This window comes from Hipposideros armiger, unplaced genomic scaffold (assembly GCF_001890085.2).
Source record: "Hipposideros armiger isolate ML-2016 unplaced genomic scaffold, ASM189008v1 scaffold_561, whole genome shotgun sequence".
Lineage (NCBI taxonomy): Eukaryota > Metazoa > Chordata > Mammalia > Chiroptera > Hipposideridae > Hipposideros > Hipposideros armiger.
Window position 1 is genome coordinate 1,010,542 of NW_017731911.1, and position 16,688 is coordinate 1,027,229.

General features: G+C 50.5%; 1 protein-coding gene across 3 annotated transcripts in view; it reads left to right on the plus strand.

The window, feature by feature from the left end:
- Positions 1-9,229, plus strand: part of ATOH8 (atonal bHLH transcription factor 8) — a 37,036-nt gene extending 27,807 nt beyond the window's left edge. For all 3 annotated transcript variants that reach the window (XM_019623785.1, XM_019623786.1, XM_019623787.1), the window contains one exon: positions 4,709-9,229. Coding sequence is in view for 1 of the 3 variants with exons in the window: in XM_019623786.1 (XP_019479331.1) it covers positions 4,709-4,714 (6 nt within the window). In the remaining 2 variants the exon portion in view is untranslated. The remainder of the gene's footprint in view (positions 1-4,708) is intronic.
- Positions 9,230-16,688: the final 7,459 nt, after the last annotated feature.

Sequence of the window (16,688 nt, forward strand, 5' to 3'; positions counted from 1 at the left end):
CAACTGTTGTTCAGCATCTTAGCTGTAGAGGGCAGTGTCACTGGCCCTCATATGTGGGATCCGAACCGGGGCCCTCTGGTGTCCCAAGGCAGCTCTTAACCATCGCGCCACTCAGCCGGCCCTGTGCTTATTTTTTTTTAAAAAGAGTATGTTGAAAGCAAATTGGTCAAGATGACAGTTGGTTCAAAGTGACTATTTCTGGTTACTTGTTTTGAGACTTTTTAACGTGTTTATTCTATGTTTTCAAACACCAGTTAGTCCAACTTAGGACTCAGATCTCTGTGGGAATGTGAGCCAGCGTGCTCCAGTGCTTCCGACGTGTGGCAGCTCCTTCCTGACAAGGGCACCGCCCCATTGTCTCATTGATTCTTTGTAACTTATCTAGAAGGTGGGTACTATTCCTGTGCTCATTTTAAAGTTGAGGAAACTGAGGCTTGGAGAAATGAACCAGCCTGCCCCGGTCCCCACAGCTTGCTAACTTTGGTGCCAAGATGAATCCCAGAGTTCAGCATTCAGAATGGAATATGAAACCCCCTTTCTAGCCCACAGATTGGTGTACTTAAAAGTGGAAGGTAAAATAATGCTTAATGGTGTGGGTCTTGAGAAATACGTCCTCCCTACTTGTCTTTCATCTTTTAATTTTAAAATAACATTTGAAACCTGACTTCTCTTTTTAGAGCAAACCAATTAAAAAATAAAACTGTCAGGATTTCAATCCCATTGGACAACTTTTTCTGCAGGTATCCAAATTGCTTAAATATAGGAAAACGTATAATTTGAAAATAGTGAAAAATAGCTAAGTAGGTAAAGTGGACATCAGGGAGTGAAAATGAATTTAAAAGGTAAAATAACTTAGAAGGCAGATGTAATTTCTTTTAATGCCCCCAACGTGATAAAATTACCCTACATCACACAGGAGTGATCAAGAGAGGAAAGCAATCTGCTTACAGCCAGAGGCAAACTTAGTAAGCAGAGGAAGTATAATTAGGAATTAAAAAAAAATGCAAGTGAACAAAAGCAAAAAAGATGCAGAATTGTTCCAGGGTTCACAATTACCAAAAGTTCACCTAAAGCACAAACACCTTTACAAAAATTCTCAACGTAACACTTGAAATAGGAAACATATCCTGTGGTATATAAAAGCTACAGTAAGTAAAATACCTGCAACTAGAACTATTTATTCACTCATTCAACGACTATTTATTGAGACACTGCTCTGTGTCCAGCACTGTGCTAGGCCCTAAGTCCACAGCAGTGAATAAAGCAGACCACGTCCCTGTCCTTGCGGAGCTGACGTTCTGACGACAAACGAGTGATTAGATAAAAGGATGATTTCTAAATATGATAAACTCAACCACTTTGCCACACTGACCAAATCACCTCGATCGGACTCAGCACATCAGACCAGCCAAAAGGGACTGAGGAGGCTCTCTTGTCTAGTGGTTTTCAGAGTTTGTATTAGCAGCAGAGCCTGTGTTGAAAGAGCATCTTCTATGGTGAGTGGCTGTGATGCAGGAGGCTCCTTAGGCCAGTGAGCCAAGAACCTTACCCAGATGGACCTAGAGCCTTAGCGCAGAGTGGACACAGCACCCACAAAAAGCCAGAGCAGGAGGGATGCGAGAGGCCCTCTCAAGCTGTGCTTCTCACACACTGGCAGGGGTCTGTGGTGTGATTGTCACGGTAGGGAGTACTTGTCAGCCTCCTCCCCTGTATTTGCAATTATGCACGCACACTCACCCCATCCCCCCCCCACACACATACAGCCCCTTCCGAAGGGCTAGCATTGGCAGGTTTGTGTCCCATTCCTCAGCCACAGCTGATTGGTCCAGGGGAAGAAATCTGACTGAGGCTGGACCAATCAGGGTCTCTGCTGGGCATTTGGGGTTCGGATGCTGAGAGACCGGGCCAGTTAGTAGTCTGGCAGGAAAGAAGCCTATCACTCACTGCAAGTGGCCTTGTGCTGTTTCCTACAGGTGCCTACAGGAAAAGGGCCACAGATTGCCCCTGCTGAGGTTTGCAAGCCCTTTGCTGCCTTTCCTGAGACTTGCCCCCGGCCTCTCTGAAATGCCCTATTGTAGCCTTCAATAAGCTTCACTTTATCAGGAGGTTGGCGTAAGTTTCTTCTCATGATGCAGTTGCAATCACATCATCAATTGAGTGAGTTCGCAAAACACTGGGTAAATAAAGCCGCGTGAATTTCTTTACTGCAGGACTTTACAGAGGCTTTAATATGCTGAGAGATATGCTGAAAATCAATCACTATTGATTTTCCAAGATGGAGCCAAGGTCTGTGGTGTTTCCAAACTTGTGGGATATACCTTACCTGGCTAGTGTTCTGCAGAGCACCCTTTGGGGAGTGCCCAACTCATTGTACATACAAGTAACGGAATTAAAACACAGAGTGAGGTGATCTCCCCAAGGTCACACAGCTGGTTTTTTGCAGAGAAGGTTCTGGCACGCAAGGCCTCCCAGTGTTCTTCCCACCACGCCCTGATTGATAAAAGGTTTCCTTGGATGGATGATGCACGTACTGGGATTTCTAGGCCCAGGTGGGTGGTAGGAACTCAGGTCCAGTGTAGACACAAGGGAAAGGGTGGGGTCAAGAATTGAAGGTCAGGCCTTGGCGAGAGAAACTCTGTGTCCCTTGCTCGTGGGTGGTAGCCGTGGCTTCACCAGGGTATGAGAGCTGACAGAGGTCTTCGGGCTGGGGTCCAGCGGCCCGGCCACTCCAGCTGATGCAGCCTCCCATGCCTCCCCACAGGCTGCAGGAAGGCTGAACAAGAAAGGAACTTGGCTGTCCTTGGCAGGGCCCGCCCAGGCAGTCAGCGCCGGGATGACGAGGGCTGTAAATCAAGCCTGTGGACCACAGACCCAGTGCCATCCCCACGGGTTTCCTTTCCGCTTCTTAATCCTTCTCCTCAGACTCGGTAACAAAAAGCAGATTCCTGCTGGGGCCAGCCGTGCACCCTGGGCTGGGAGAATGAGAGCCTGGACTCACCACATCAAGATGTTCCCTCCTCTCACTTTCCCTTTTTCGCCTCTGTTAGCTAGATGACACGCCCTCCTCCTGGCCCAGCTCCCTTGCACTCCTTGGACCCCCTTTCCAGCCTTGCCCCAGCTTGCACCTTGGCTGGCTGCCGAGCCCGGCCACCCCAGGACTGTGGTTCACAGGCCCTCCAGCCTCGTGGTTTGGCTCCATCCCGGCTCCCTGAGCCTCCGTTTCAGCAGGAGCAGCCTCTGTGGCACAGAATAAACACTGCCGATCTGGATTCAAATCCCGATGCTGTCAACTTCTAGCACTTCTTTCTTTGAGCTGGGGATTGCTCACCTCTGAGAGGCGGATGTGAGGAAGCTCCCTGGCATGTCGGAGGTGCCTGACAAACGCTTTGCTTGAAAAATAAGTGCTTAGCTGTTTGTTCAGGGCTGTTGCAAGAATCCGGAGAGAAGTATTTGGAACTGCTTTATTAAGGCTGTGCCGGGCCGGGTTAAGGGACTGCTGTTACTTGTTTGCGTGTTCTGCGTGGACTGGAAGCCCTTGCGGAGCCTCCCCACCAGCTCTGACTTCCCCCAAAAGCTAAAACCCCAGCAGCCCCTATGACCTTTCCATCTCCTGTCCCTTCCTGGTAGCAGGTCACACCCTCTGGTCAGTTTTCTCACGATCAAACACCAAGTTCAGCTGCCAGTGTGAAGTTTCCGAAGGTCAGGACTGTGAGGAACTTTTGGTCTAACCTACAGATTTTCAAATTGTGCTCCTTAGTGCCCCGAGTTCTCAAGATGTCCCAGGGAATGCAATGTTGGAAGGAATGCAATAGGACTCTGGGTCCCCTCTCGATGTGTCCCTTCTACGTCGCTGCTCCAAATAGACCAGAACCATGATTATCTGTGTTCTATGTTAGGATCAACAGCTCAGACTTCATTTCTACTGCTTAAAAGAAAGTTTGGGGGGATGTGACTGGTTAGCTCACTTGGTTACAGCGTCATGCTGATAACACCAAGGTTGCTGGTTTGATCCCCACATGGGTCACTGTGAGCTGCGCCCTCCCTAAAAGAGTCCACTGTGCCATTGTAGCATGAAAGCAATGTGTAACCAATGACCATGGCTGTTCCCCAATAAGAAAAGGAAAAAAAAAAGAAAAAGGATGTTTGAACATTACTGACCTGCTCCAGTTGTATCATTTTAAAGATGAGGACACTGAGGCACAGAAAGTTAAGCGACTTGTCTCCGATCATCCAGCTGGCAGGTTGCAGCTAGTCTGCCTCTTGACACCTGCTGTGGTGCCCTTGTCTACAGTGTAGGGAAGAGGAGCTGCGGGCGGCCATCTCTGTGGGGGCAGGCCTGACTTTGCTTCCCTCAGAGGTGTGACTGGGGCATTGCCATCTAAAGACTAGGTGGCCCTGAGCGCCCTCTAACCCCTGCATCCCTGCCCATTGCCACAAACCCACACAATCAGCAGTGGCTCTGAAATGCCAAGGGGGTGAGGAAAGGGGCAGTGTGGGCTCTGGAGGCAGCCAGTCCTGGGTTTAAATGCTGGCTCCACCACCTTCTGAAGCCCACAAGACGCAGTCCCCTGCCTGAGCCAGACCGGTCCCTCCCAGGGCAGCTGCAGTGATTAAGTGAGAGGAGGTCTGGCACCTGGTACTGGTCAGCCTTCTGGAAACGAGTCAGGACAAGTAGGGGCGGCTTCTGATGGTCGGTTGTTTCTTTCAGGAGTGACTGGCCATGGGCTAGACCAAGGACGCTGCTGTGGGCCCTCTTTCCAGTCGAGCCTGAGGAGAAGGTGAGCTCGCCAAGTCCAGCCTCATCTTCTCCAAGAAGCTGCCAGATGCTCAGACCACTGCCTCTCAGGGTCAGACAGGAGCACGCCTGCCTCCCTCCCCCTCCTGCCCTCCCCCAGCCACTCCGCAGGGACTTCGCACTTTGCCCTCTGCCTGGTCGGGAGGGGAGAGCTCTGCCTTCCCCTTGCCCGGGGCCCGAGGCCCACCATCCGGCTGCAGATGTTCATTGCCAAAGATTCCACAGAGACGCTGAACAAAACGCGGTGAGAAAACCCCACAGTGAAAAGCCACACCGTCGCCCTATGACTTTTGCTCCTCCTGTTGCCCAACTTCCATCTCAAGCCAAAGACGAGTCAGCAATTCCACTAGGAAATCACGGAAGGGATGGACATTCGGTGGCTATTGGAAGCACCTGACCCTCTACCCTGGACCTGTCTTTCTACGCGGGGCCCTGAGCTAGCTGGGCACTAGATAAGCCTCCTCGGGCTGTGAGAGGCAGGCTAGGGATGCCGGTAGGGAGTGGGGTCTGAGATCCTGGCCCCCTTTTCTCCCTCCCACTGGCTGCCCAGGTCTCTGACACTGATTCTTAATGTCCCCTTCTTGGGCCCTGAGCGTCAGGGGAATGGGGTAATTGGGGGAAAGAAGCAATACTGACCACCCCTGCCTACGGGTCTTTGCACCTGAGCCTGCCCAGGCAGCCCAGCCAGCCACTCCTTACCTGTGGCCCGCCTACCTGGCTGGGCAAACAGGATGGCACCCTGCTTGGAGGCCAGTGGTCTGTTACTGGCTGTGCAGGGGGCAGAAGGGAGGAAAGGACCAGGGGAATGGGCCAGTATGTCCGGGAGTGGGACACGTTGAAAGCCAAGGCCTGCCCCTTTCTTTGCTCAAGAGGCCAAAGCTGTTCACCTCTGTGCTCATCCATCTGCTTCAAATTGAAGTAAAAGCCCCAACATGTAAAGAAAACACTCTCTCGTGTTTAGTGGACTCTGTGGGTGGGGTGACCAAGACTTTGGCCGGTCAGTGGTGGGGGCGGGGGGAATTGGGGGAGGAGAGAGGTCGGTCTCTGCTTAGAGGCTGAGAGCCCTCCAGGAAGTGGGCAGTGTGTGAATGTGTGTGTCTGTGTGTGTAAAGGGGTAGAGGAGGCCCTCACTATGACCTCAGCCAGGACTAGTGACCAGGAGGCTTGGTCAGGGACATGTGGGGAACTCTTTCCACTTTGTACCTCACTTAATCCATACCAAGAGTTTATGAGGTGTGGGCTCTATTTTTAATCCCGTTTTATAGATGAGGAAACCAAGGCCCCAAGGAGACAGGGCCAATCAATGACAGCTGGTTCTCAAATCAGGGTGGCCTCCCTCCAAATTCTGTGTTCTTAACCCCTTTCCAGCCCCATAGTCCAGTCCCAGCGCAGTCTTTGAGCAGCTTTGTCACTGCACTTCATTCACCTCAGTGGGCCTAAGATAGGGACAGTAAAGGCCCACTGGGGATGGCGGAGGGAGTAATAAGATTAGGAAAGGACTGTCGGGGTGGAAGGGCTGTGTAGGTGGGGCAGGGCTGCCTCAGAAGAAGGCAGGTGCTGAGGAAAGAAGGATGTACTCCTGCAGGATACAGATCTGTCCCTTGGTTACACCAAGGTCGTCCTCTTTTATCTGTTCCTCAGGCTCCTGGGCTGGGGCTGGAGTGTCTGTGTGTGGAGTTGGCTGTCGGGAGCCTCCTCTTCTAGCACCCATGTTTTCCCTCGCATGGCTCTTTGCCAAGGACCAAAATCTGGGCCAGAAGCAGGGGACTCAGATCGCTCAGAGCGTTCCTCCTAGCAAAGGTGCCACAGAAGCAGACCAGACAAAGTGGGCTTGGAATGGGGGCTGATAGGGGACAGATAGGAAGGGGACTCCGGGCACCCTGGTACTCTGTCACCCTGGTACTCAGTTGTACCTCTGAACTTCTGAGTAACGCTGGTAGCAGGAAATGTGGGCCAATCAGCATCAAACTTCTTGACACCAGCGGGCCCTTTCTGTTACCAAAAGGCGGGGGGGATTGCCCCCATCCCACTGCCAGGGGACCAGACCCATGGCCTTACCACCCAGAAACAACCCATGGCCTCCCCTCCCCACACCTCTCCTGTTCACAGCCTTCATTACACACTTCCCTGTCACTCCCTAGCATCTATTGATTGTCAGCTGCATATCAACACTAAGCTAGGTATTGGCAATAGAGAAATGGATCCCAGGTAGTGCCTGTCTTCACAGAACTCATCGTTTTGTACAGACAGACAAGCAAATAATTATGATATAGCCGGATGACTAAGATGTTGTTGGGAGCTTCAGGAAAGAAAAAAAACTAACTCTCCCTGGGGAGGTATCAGGATGGCCTTTCCTAGAAAGGGGCCATGGGAGTTGGGTCTTGAGGGATGAATAGAAGTTTTTTGTGCAAAGGAATACTTAGCCCTGACAGGACATTGGAATCACCTAAGGAGAATTAAATATTTGTATAAAGTATTAATGCCAGCCACCAAAGTCTCATCTCCATAAATTCTGATGTATTGGCCTGGAGTGTGGCTGGGGCACGGAGAGTTAGAAAAGCTCCCCAAGTGATTCTGATCTGCAGGCAAGGTTGAGCCACTGATTTAAGTGGGCTTAGGTCTCTGACAAAAAAGTGATTTAGAATCACTGATTGTGGGATACAGGCTTTGCCAAAAATGTGGAGGGGTGTGTGTGTGTGTGTGTGTGTGTGTGTGTGTGTGTGTGTGCGCGCGCGCGTGCACACAAGTACACACACTTGTGTGTATATGACTGATGAAAAGTCCATGCTGTTCTTTTCTTTTCCAGCTTCTTCCTCAGTACAGCAGCTTGTGTTCTTGTACATCACACACACACACACACACACACACACACACACACACACCTTCTTGAGTGCACATGCATCTCCAGACACATGCTTGTATACATTCCCGGGTAAGGGAAATCCATTTCAGATAGATTCAAGTTCCATCAACAGTCTCTAAACAGTTTTCTGTAAGCAACCATGCAAGAAGACACTCACCAAAATAAGAATTTTGAAGAGCCACCCTCCTGGGGCCTTGTGAGGGCATTCCCAGGCCAGCTGAGGGTTCATGGTCACAGAGTCATCTGCAGATTTGTTTTCGGCACACCCTCCTTGCTTTGTCACTTGCTCTGGGTCCTAGCCCTGCATGCCAGTGATGGCTCATCAGCCACCAGCCACAGAGGGACAAGGGGACCCTCTTCAGGGACCCTGGAGACCTATGTGAGAGGCCCATGTGTGCACCTCTGTGTGCATGCCTCGTTCCTGTGGTCTCCATGCTTCCTCCTCTTGGCAGGACAAAACCACAAAGAATGGCTTCAGCGTTGGAGATCTCCCCAGCTCACAGGCTGAGCCTTACAAGACTCTTCAAAAACTCCATGCACATAGGCTGCACTGCTTCCTGGTTGTGGCCTCAGACTGCCCCAGAAGAGAGGCTTAAGTTCTGGGGAGGCGGATTCCACGAGTCCCTTTCTGGGCTCACAGCATGGCCAGGATCCGAAGTGGATTCCATCTCCCCACACTGTACTCCTTCCTGACCCCATGGCCCCACCACTCTGTTCTTCCTTCCACCTCACCATGTCCTCCAAGACCCTGTGCTGTCCTATTTCTTTTCCTGATCACCCCCTGACCCATCTCCCCTTTCTCACCAGCCAGCGAGGCATGAGTGGGCAGGTCCCAGGGGCTGAGAACTAGAGAGCATAGTCATGTGCAAGGACTGTGCTGGGAGCTGGAGGAACAGACAGAGCCCCCCGTGCCTGTGATACAGGGCAGAGACGGGACAGCCAATTAGGCTGAGCCATGTGCTGTGGTCAGCCATGGTAAGCCTGCTAGGGAGCTGGGGCAGGGACTGCATTTGCCTCCCTCCTTCCACGCTGTTTCCTGAGCTACAAAGTCGTCACTGCCAGCAGCCAGAGTGACAAATAGCCTGGCTTTTTCAGAGCAAGTTTTGGACATCTCCAAGTGTATCCTTCAAGGGGATTTATATTGCCATTCTCGCTCTGACCTCTTGCTGCCACCCTACCTACACAGCTGCTTACTGTTTCCAGGCTCCAGGGGGACAGGGAGGCATGGAGGGGGCCCTGCCTGGGCTGGATGGGGCAGGGAATGGGCAAAGGGCAGCTGGCCTCTCCCTTTTCTCCATGGGCTTTCACCTGTCCATGCATCTCCCCTCTGCTTCCCTGGACCCCAGACAAGTTATATCTGCCTTCCTGAAGCCAGGCTCCCCCAGGAACTTGGATTTATAAATGATGACTTTGTTTTACAGATATTTGGGCACATGTCTAATCTCCAGATAGTGCTAAGAATTCCTAGAGGGCGAAGATTGGGTCTATTTCATCTCCAAATCTTTGAAAAGGTCTTGCAAAATGTGTATATTGGTTTCTTTGTTAAATGAATGAATAAAAATTGGAAAATATGGTAATTCACGCATTTATTTTCTTCCTTCCACAAATAACTACCAAGCAGCTAATTTGTCCAAGACTCTGAGAGAATGGGACACAGGCCTTTCCCAAGGCCTGAAACAGGCTCAAAGGGAGAAGGTCCAGACAGAGTGGAGTCTGGGCTTGGGGTTTTTTGCTCTTTCTTGGCTGAGCCTTTGAGAACTGAGCTCCTGCAAAGAGGCAAGCTTCATAGCACCCTCATAGCCTGGCATGTAGTAGGTGCTAAATAAACACTTATTGAATGCGTGTGGATGAATGCATGAACCCTGCCACACTCCCTTACCGCCCCAGCTCAGACACTAATCAGTTGTGGTTCTTTTTCTCAGGAACCCTGAAGCTGCTTGAGTTCATGACACTGTTCCAGGCAGTCACTGTGAATCAATTGAAAAGATGCGCTCTCTTTGCCATTTTGGTCTCAGGGTTGTCCTGGGGTGTTACAGTGGAAACATCCTCAGGCCAGCCTTCTGGGGCACCACCAGGGTGATGTGACTGAGGCTATGTTAGGGTGTCCCCTGTTATTGCTCATGGGGCTGTGTGGCCACCTTCTGGCTGGCCTCCCTCCCCCTCTCTGATTTGTTCCTGGCTGACCCTTCCTCTGCTATGGCTGATAGAGGTTTATTTCTGAGTCCCTCCCCTGTGCCCATCACCTCATGTCAAAGTCCAGGCTCCTTAGGTGCCCATCGGACCTTTCACAGGTAGTCGCATCCTCTCCTCTAGCGTCCCCAACAGCTCTCCGGTCACCACGACTCCCAGTTTGGCCATCTAGGGGAACTGTCTGAATCCCAGCCTGAGATCCTAACAGCCCCGCTTTCTCAGTCATGTGCCAGTTTCCTTTTCTCTGACTGCCTACGAAACAAGATTCTTTCCAGACCCTACTGTTTGCCGCAATGGAAACCGTTCTTTTTAATCTAACTTTCCTCTGCATCATATCTACCCCAGGACCCCTGGTGCCCCCTAGAACTCTAGTTCTCTCAATCCCAGAACCTGGGCAGGCTTAGAGACCCTGCTTTTCCCAACAGCAGTGGCCTAGGTGCCTGTCCTCCCATCTTAAGTGCTCTTGTTCACATACAAATAAAAGTATATTCCCCATTGCCCATTTTCAATGGGAAGCCCAGTATTGCCCCAGATCTCTGAGGTTTCTTGGGGGCTTATATCCCCATGGTTATCCTTGGTTTTGATCTCTTGGGTCCTCTGAATTCATAATCTCTTTCTCTACTGCTCCCTATGGCGGATGCCGTCTCTCTACCCTGCTTTAGCTTAAGGGAGCACAGCCACCTTTCCTTGGCTCCCTCAAAACATCACTCATATAAGGCAGTTGTGTGTAGAGGAATTATTTTTCTCTTTCTTAATGATTTAAAAAAATGTTTATACTCACAAAAAAATAAACAAGACCTTGCCATTTTCTTCTCAATTTATTTAGCTGATTTCATATGTTTTTGACAGGTTCATCATGTTTCCGGCAGTTCAAACTATTTTCCCCTCTGGCTTCACTCCCTGGCAGTTCTGGGCTGTAACTCACACAAAGTTGTCCCATAGCTGGGGCTTGAATCCAATCTTTTTTCTTTAGCCTAACATCCTGCTACCCAACCCCAGGTCACCATCAAACCTGGTGCTCACTCACCCTCAGCTGAGCAGTTATCCAGGGTCTCCTCTCTGGGAAGAGAGACACATCCCCTGGACCAGCCATCATCCCACCCCGCAGAGCCCTGAACTTAGCCCTGTGCCAAGCCCATACCCCAAACCACAGTCAAAACCATCTGGCCCACAGACACCATGCATTCATCCTCTGGGTTTTCATTTCCAACCCCACAACCAGAAGTTTCTAGGGAATTTCCCTTTGCACGCACACACACGTATGCAACACACATATCTTTTTTTTTTTTTCTTAAATAAAGAATCCAAAATGCTTCCAACTCCCAGGAAAGAGATCTCCATTTTTGAAGAAGAAAATGGAACCAAAAAAGTAAGCTTTGGGGTACACTTTGGGATAGCTATGCTTACCTTTATTTTCTATATAAAAATTAGAGCAAGGGGTTTGACAAAGGCTTTCATGCCTTTTCTATATATGAGAGGCAGCCTAGGAAGCCAAAACTTGCAATTTAACGAAGAGCTCTAAGATGAATGGGACCAGGCCTTCTAAGGACAAAGGGTTCAATTGTCCTCTCCACTGGGGATCACGGCATAATATATCCCTTTCATAAAGGCTCTGAAAAGTCCTGCAGTAAGAAAACCCATTTAAAATTGAGAACTGATTGTCTTCCAAGCTTATCTGAAGCACTTACTCTTTAAATTGTTTTTATTGTGGTAAAATAACATTTATAATTTTAATCATTTTAAAGTATAGAATTCAGTGGCATTAAATACATTCACAATGTTGTGTAACCATCACCACTATCTATATTCCAACCTTTTTCATCCCCCCCCCAATAAAAACTCTGTATCCATTAAACAATAACTCCTCCCTTCTCACCTCCATCCAACCCCTGATAGCCTCTCTCTATTCCACTTTCTGTCTCTGTGACTTTGCCTATTCCATTTACCTCATGTAAATGGAATCATACAATATTTGTCCTTCTCTGTTGGGTTCATTTCACTGAGCATAATGTTTTCAAGATCTATCCACATGGTAGCATGTATCAGAACATCGTTTCTTTTTATGGCTAATGTTCCATTATGTGGATATGCTACATTTAGTTTATCCACTCATCTGTTGGAGGGCACTTATTGTTTACTTCATGCCCCGATCTCTCATGGGACACCAAGGAGGGTCCCTGAAACACAGCTTGAGAACTGTTAGTGTACGGAGCCACTAGATGTTTGGATTTTAGATAGGCCAGGATTTTCTTACCCACACAGTTGCCCCAGGCACTAGGAGGGCTCTGGTCTGCTTGGTTTCCATACTGAAGGCAGAGGCTGAAGCCCTGTGAGATGAAGCCGTGTGGAAAGCAGCCAAGAGGGGTGGTCAGCGGTCTTCCCTGGGGGAAAGCAAGGGAGAGCCTTGTCCTTTAACCCTCACAGGACATGTGGCCCTGCTGTGCTGTGGGGCCCCGCTGAAATGACTGACAGCTCAGTGTTGGTGACATCTGTCAGGGCTGCCTTCCCTGGCTTTGAGGACAGGACTGGACAGCAGCCAAGCTTGAGGGGAGCAGTTGCCTGAGAGGCCCTGGCCCCCTTTTGGCAGCCTCACAGGTGCTCCCTGTCCTGCTCCTCCAGGGAGCTGGACAGGCTGTTCTGAACCACTGCCCCCTCCCTGCCTTTCCTTGTCAGCACTTCCCATAGAGACCCCTATCTAGCAGGCAGACCTGCTGGGGACAAGTGGGGTACGTGCTCTCTGGGCTCAACCCCCTTCGCAAAGGGTCTCTGCTGCAGCTCTCTTCTCCCACAGGAAGGGATGTGGGAAGGGACAGTGAGGAAATACCCAGGGTCCAGGCTCCTGTGACTAGGGGAGAACATGGGCCCCCCTGGGAACCTGGAAGCCCTGGGGTCTAGCTTGGCCTGACCTTCAACTCTGTGTGTGCCCCTCTTGAGTACAAGTAGACAGGGGCTCTGTGACTCAAGGCCCCTCACAGTGATTTCCTGTGCTCCAAACTTCCTTGTCCTGCCTGTTTGCCAGGCTCAGGGCTTAGATTACAACTCCCCACAGGAGCTCACATAGAGCCTGAGCCTTGTTCTTACTAGAATGGCTATATTTCACTGCCTGAGGGGTTATCTTTTGAGCCAGATAATTATTTAAAGGTGCAAAGACCTTTCGGAGTTGTTAAAGCAAAAACAATAGAGCATCCCTAGAGAAACTACAAGTAAATGAGTGTTCATCCTTCTAATCTGGGTACAGGTCACCTCACCAGACCCCAGACCTGCCTTTCAACTAAAAGTCCTTTAACCTTTGTCCAAACACCATGCACCTTGGGTCTCCCAGGACACCCCCTATTTTCCACATGTTACTATTACCTGCCTGTCCATCCACCTTCCTGGCTCAGTTGTACATTCCTGGAGAGTGCTGTGCACCTCTGGCTGCATGGACAGCCCTCAGGACCCAAAGCGATGCATAGTGCTGCTGGCCTGGGTCAGAAGGGCACCTTGGCTTCTCTGCCCTGGTGAGGGGTTGCAGGGTGAGGGTCCTGCCCATCCCACTCCAGCCCGCAGGTTCAGGTGAGGGAAATTCAGGTAAGGGAAAAAGGTATTAAGTAGAGGAGCGTTTGCAGTGTGAACTGAATCAGGAGCGGGAGCCGGATGGAATGCACAGAGGGAACCAGTGAGGGCTGAGTTTCCCCAGTCCAAAGCTGTGCACAGGATTGAAGTGACAGCGCTTTACCCGCACGACAAGGTGGAGGTAATCCTGCTTGCAGCCAGGCTGCTCTCTGTTCTTCTCCCTCCTCTGCCAGAGCCCGTTTTGCCTCTCTTGGGTCTTGCTTCCCCTCAAAAGCCTGGTGTCCTTAGTGTAAGGATTCAACTGGCAGCAACATTTCCCAGGCAGCCCCTGGCATGCAGGTTATCACAGGTGTCAGGGACGAGGACGTTGGTTCTCAGCCCTGCCACTCACTGGCTGTGTGACCCAGAGCAAATCACTGCCCTCTCTGAGCCTCAGTTTCTCCATTTATAAAATATGTGGTCGGAGGACATGGGACTGAAGCCCCTTCCAACTACATAATTCCATCTTTCTAGGAAATATCACTCAAAACCAGGCTGAGTTAAAAATCTGCTTAATTTCTACTCTAAATTCACCATTTTAAGGCTGCCCTGCCCCACCAGGCATCACCCACAGTGGGAAGTGAGAGGCATTTCATTCCATCTGCTTTTCTCACTCAGGACTGGCCTCAGCTAGCCTGTCTCTCCCCAAGCCCTCTGGCCCCTCCCAGGGCTGTGACCTTCCTGTGGCGGGGCCCTTGGTCAGGGGCTCATTTCCTCCTCCTGGTTTGAGCACTTTCCCAAGGAGCCAGCGCCTGTCCCTGCTGCCCGGATGCTTCCTCAGAGGCAGAGCCTGGATCAGCTTGGCAAGCAGCTACTTGCTGTTGATGAGACTTAATTAACGTAGGGATCCGCTTTCCTCCTGGCCCTGGTGAGAGGCGCCTCCTCGGGAGCTCAAGGACACAGGGTACTCCATTGTTCTCTGGAGAAACCCAGCTGCCCGCTGTAACTGCTTGTCAGGGTCTGTCAGCTGCTGCCCTCTTGCTCCTTGTTTTCAGTGGTTCTTTCCACTTCCCTTCCTGAGGGGCTTGTCCCAGCGCCCACCCTCAATGTTCAAAGTCCTTTCCAGGGCTGGCGTCTTCCAGCCCTTCTCCTTCAGGATGTCCATGATGCTAAGTTCATGGTCATCCTTAGTCCTCATCACACTTGACCTGTCAGCACATTTGGCGCAGCCCATCCCCCCTCCCTGAACTAGAGTTCAGCCTCTCTGGGTTGCCTCCTACCTCTGGCTGCGCCTCCTCAACCTCCTTTGCTTGTTGGCATGCCCTGGGGCTTGGTCCTTGGGTCTCTGTTCTTCTCTCTTCTTCCTTACTCAGGGCGTCATGCCCTTTGTAGGCTGTTGATATCCAAATGTCTATCTGCATCCCAGAGATGGCGAGCTCCCACTCAGAGTAAAGCCAAATTCTTACAGCGGCCTCCAAAGCGTGCACCCCCTGCTGTGACCTCTCTGACCTCACTGCCTACTGCTGTCCTCTTTGTGGCTCCTTGACACACCGGAGCCAGCCTGCCTCTAGGCCTTTGCGTCAGCTGTTTCCCCTGCCTAGAAGACTCTACTCTCAAATGTGGCTTGTTCCCTCATCTTCAGTTCTTTGATCAAATGCCACCTTCTTAAGTGAGGCCTTCCCTGATTACTCTATTTTATTTATTTATTTATTTGTTTGTTTGTTTATTTTTTCGTGAGCCGTTTTATTTTACGTTTGATGTTGTCCCAGAGGTCTCTTAAGCTATCCTCATTTTTTTGGACTCCTTTTTTTGTTTTTGCTGTTCCAATTGGGTGTTTTCTGCTACTTTGTCTTCCAAATTACTTATTTGACCCTCTGCTTCATCTAGTCTGTTGGTGATTCCTTCTAGTGTGTTTTTCATTTCAGTTATTGTATTCTTCACTTATGACTGTTATTTTTTAAATGGTTTTTATGCCTTGTTTATGCTTGCTATCTTTTTGTTGAAGTTCTCACTAAGTTCCTTGAGTATCTTTATAAACATTGTTTTGAATGCTGTCTCTGGTAGGTTGCTTGCCTCCATTTTGTTTTGTTCTTTTTTTGGAGTTTCTCCTGTTCTTTCATTTAGGAGTATTCCTTTGCTTCCTCTTTTTGGCTGAATTTCTGTTTGTTTCTATGTATTAGATAGATCTGCTACTTCCCCCATTCTTGGCCGGGTGGCCTTATGTAGTAGGTGTCCCATGAGGCCCAGTGGCACAGTCTCCCTGATCATCTGCACCAGGTGCTCTAGGAGTGTCCCTTGTGTGGGTTGTGTGTGCCCTCCTGTTATAATTGAGCCTTGTTTGCTATTGGCACATCAGTGGGTGGGATTGACCCTCAGGCTGAGTGGCTGTGGGGTTTGGCCACATCCACAGCTTACAGGGTGCTGTGGAGGGAGACTACCCCACTGAGTGGGATTTGCCCCAGTGGGCACTGGTGTCTGTTGAGACAGTCCTTTGGGTGTGCCACTTATGGGGCTAATTGGGTGGTGCTCTGCTGTGGTTTGAAGCCATCCTTCAAGTATATTGGCTCTGGGGTCTCTTTTTTTTTTTTAAGATTTTTTATTGGGGAATTGGGGGGATGGGAACAGTGCTGGGGAGTTGGGGGAAGGGGAACAGACAAGTTGCTGTCGTTTTGTTCTTCAATCTAGTTGTGGAGGACATTGCTTCACTGACCCAAGTTGGCACCATCATTGCGCTCTTCTCTGGCGAGGCAGATCAGTCGCCGGCTTCTGGACGGCCGCTCACGCTGGCTGCTGGCCACACACTGTAGCCCATGGCAATCCACTGCCACAGGGACTGCAGCCCACGCCGTCGCCGGCGACTCATGGCAGCCCAGCTCCAGGTTGAGCTGTTGTTCAGCATCTCAGCTGCGGAGGGCAGTGTCACTGGCCCTCATATGTGGGATCCGAACCGGGGCCCTCTGGCATCCCAAGCGAGTTCTTAACCATCGCGCCACTCGGCCGGCCCGGCTCTGGGGTCTCTTGGGAGGGGCTCTGGTGCAGGACCATGTCACCCACTGCCTGTGACCAGGGACCACCTGGTAAGAGCTACAAAATATCTGCAGTTGTTTGCTGTCTGTACTAACCTTGGAGGCATGTGGGAGAGGCCACACTGGGAACCAAGGTATGGCTGCCACCAGTACTGGATCTCGGGTAGCTTCACAAAATGTCAGGGCACCCCAAGGCCTGCTGCCATCTGCCAGCTCTCTTAAGGTTCAGACACTGATAAAGCCTCATGCAGTATACAATTTGGGTGAGGCAGGGTCTCAG